The 2,853-nt window shown below is 44.1% G+C and overlaps 1 protein-coding gene across 1 annotated transcript; it reads right to left on the reverse strand.

Moving 5' to 3' along the window:
• Window positions 1-292: 292 nt before the first annotated feature.
• Window positions 293-1,171, reverse strand: LOC148026452 (uncharacterized). Its single transcript, XM_087690311.1, is given in 1 exon segment — window positions 293-1,171. A coding segment is annotated over 1 exon segment (879 nt).
• Between the last annotated feature and the right edge of the window lie 1,682 nt (window positions 1,172-2,853).

A 2,853-nucleotide genomic window follows, 5' to 3' on the forward strand; every position in this document is an offset into this window, starting at 1 on the left:
GGATATGTCTCTGTATCCCCTGACGGAATAGAACTGCCACCCCTCCTGAGCCCCTAGATGTGCTCTGCCTAGTAGTAGCCTGGTATGCAGATACCCACTCAAATCTTGTAATGCGTGGGAGCCTTGTCTCTGGGCTCTCATGTGTCTCTGTGAGGCATATAACATTATGGTCGGGTAAAATCTCCTCAAGTCTGTCCGGTCGTGACCATAGGGAGCCGTTGCAGTTCCAAACTGCCACACGTATCGGGGTCTCCTGTACAGTCCTCTGCCCCGTCTCATAGGCTACGCCCCCCTATTTGGTGGGGCGTCCATCTATAAAAATCCGGCCATCTCGATAGAAGGCCTTACGGCCTTCTCTACGTGCTTGGAGTATCTATGGCATGCATGCTCATCTGTGTGCAATCTGCATCTGAGTCAGGTCCTCATCCATGAAGATGGGAGCCCCAGTCATCCCTCGGAGCGAAATCCGCTTCCGAAAGAAAGCGGCTCTGTCCTCCGGTGTGCTCATATGTAATATCATAGCTCTGACCCTGGTAGTATCTCGTCCTGCACGCCATGCTTGAGTAAAGGGCATGCTCGTGTACCCTAGTTGGGTGCATAGCCCGTGTGCGTCCTCCTCCGGAGAGGCCCCTTCGGGGAGCCCAGTAATACGCACGTTCAATCTACGCGCGTTCCTGAGCCTCTCCTCCTCTAAGGTCTCCTGAACCCGGACTACCTCCTCCTTTTTATTTTCTTCCTGGACCTCCTTCTTAATGTTCTTCTTTACTACCTCAATCCACCCCTCCTTATTCCCTTCTAATTCTTCCTTCATGTTTGCTTTGATTTTTTCCTCCCATCCCTCTCTCGAAGCCTCAACTTCCGTTTTAATGCATACCTGGAGGTCCTCTCGGCATTCCTTCGTGATAGCCTCTCGGAGGTCCGCTTTGAAATCCGCGTCCTCTCTTGCCTCCCGTAGATGTGACACTTTCGTTTGTAGCTTGTCCAGGTCGGTTTTGAGATCCCTCTTCTCTTCCGTGAGTGTCTTCACCATCTCCTCCAGTCGCCGGATCCTCTCATGGAGCCGGCGGGTTTCTTGGTTCAAGGCATTATCCGCATCCTTCTTGAAATCTTTCTTCGCCTCCTTGATAGCCTGGCTGATTAGAAGCTCCACGTTATGGAGCTCGAGCGACATGTCGCCTCACGGGGAAAAAGCCCCCTCGATAGACCTGTTGAATGTCAGAGAGACCACCTTCAATGAAGAAAGTTTCCCACTTTTCACCTCCTCCTGAAACTGCACATTCACAAATGCTGTCCCAGCTTGCACATTCCAGGAGCCTTCCTTCTGCAATGCCTCTAAGCTTGACAATGTGTAACCCTTTGGAAGAACAGAAAAATCCTGCACACTACGAATCTGAATGTATGTGACCCCAGGCTGGGCAGGCTGTTTTAGAGCATGAAAAGCGAGAGCAGAAATGCCAGATCCTCCAATGCCCAAAGATGTGAAGTCGTATACATGACCTCTTTCTAAAGACAACTCTATTTGCCCAAGAAGTTCAACTTTCACACCCAAGTGCTCCACTCTCTTGCCTGGCAATGGATCTATCCACACCTCCCCTGCTACTGTCTCTCTACTGTGAAAGACAGGAAATGTTGAGGAGAGACCATTTTCTTTACGAATGGAGGCCTGCTTTCGTGTTTCACCAATCCCAAAATAGGTAAGTCTTCAAAGCACACAATCGCTTTGTTTGCTTGCTTGGAGCTCGATTCTAACAGGGATGACGCTTGCAAGGATGATCAACTGGTCTCGTCATAAAAATTCTTTATCTGAGAGAGAGAGAGAGAGAGAGAGAGAGAGAGAGAGAGAGAGAGAGAGAGAGAGAGAGAGAGAGAGAGAGAGAGAGAGAGAGAGAGAGAGAGAGAGAGAGAGGTGGTTTGCTTGGTCTATCATAGTTGTCAATATTTGGGCACCCTTTGTAAATATTTCAATTCGTTATCTTAGACTCCTTCAAAGAAAAAACATATGAATAATATATAAATATAAGCAAAGAGAAATGAATGTGATTATGAGAGAGAGAGAGAGAGAGAGAGAAAATGCAAAAAATGAAGGTTTTTTAATCATTGAATAAAGAAATTTCGTTTGAGAGATAAACATATTAATTTTTATGAAAAATTAGTGTTCATTTAGAGGGAGAGAGAAAAGAGAGAGAGAGAATATTGATTAATTTTTATGAAAATAATTAGGGTTTATCATTTGGAAATATTAATTTTTACAAAAAATAGGCTTTTTCATTGAGATAGAGAAAGAGAGAGATAGAGAGAGAGAGAGATGGAATTACTTTTTATAAAATAAATGAGGTTATCATTTGTGGAAGAGAGATTAATTTTTATCAAAACTTAGGATTTTCATATATATATATATATATATATATATATATATATATATATATATATATATATATATATATATATATATATATATATATATAGAGAGAGAGAGAGTGTGTGTGTGTGTGTGCGTGTAGAGTAGAGTAGTTTATTATCATCCACGGAAGGCCAAATTATGATCCATGGGACCTTTCCAAATATACAATGATTCTCCTCCCCCATGGTAGGAAAGGGGTAGCTACAGTGGAAGAACGATCTATGCAATGTGGTTCTCCCGAAAGCGTAACATGCGGGTGAGGAGAGCTCCTAACTTTGATATAAGAGTAGTGGTCAAAAACTAGTGAAGTGGCCCTTGTAAAGGGATATCAAAGTCACCCCATATGTGTGCCTATGCTGGGCATGTCATAATCATGTGCTCCTCTAATTCTACACTCTGTAGTCCACACAGCTTACATAACCTCATCTCTCTTGCCTGTCCACTCCATGCAG

Source organism: Lygodium microphyllum, chromosome 13 (assembly GCF_053477565.2).
Source record: "Lygodium microphyllum isolate KBCC chromosome 13, Lygodium_microphyllum_v1.1.10, whole genome shotgun sequence".
NCBI classification, from domain to species: domain Eukaryota; kingdom Viridiplantae; phylum Streptophyta; class Polypodiopsida; order Schizaeales; family Lygodiaceae; genus Lygodium; species Lygodium microphyllum.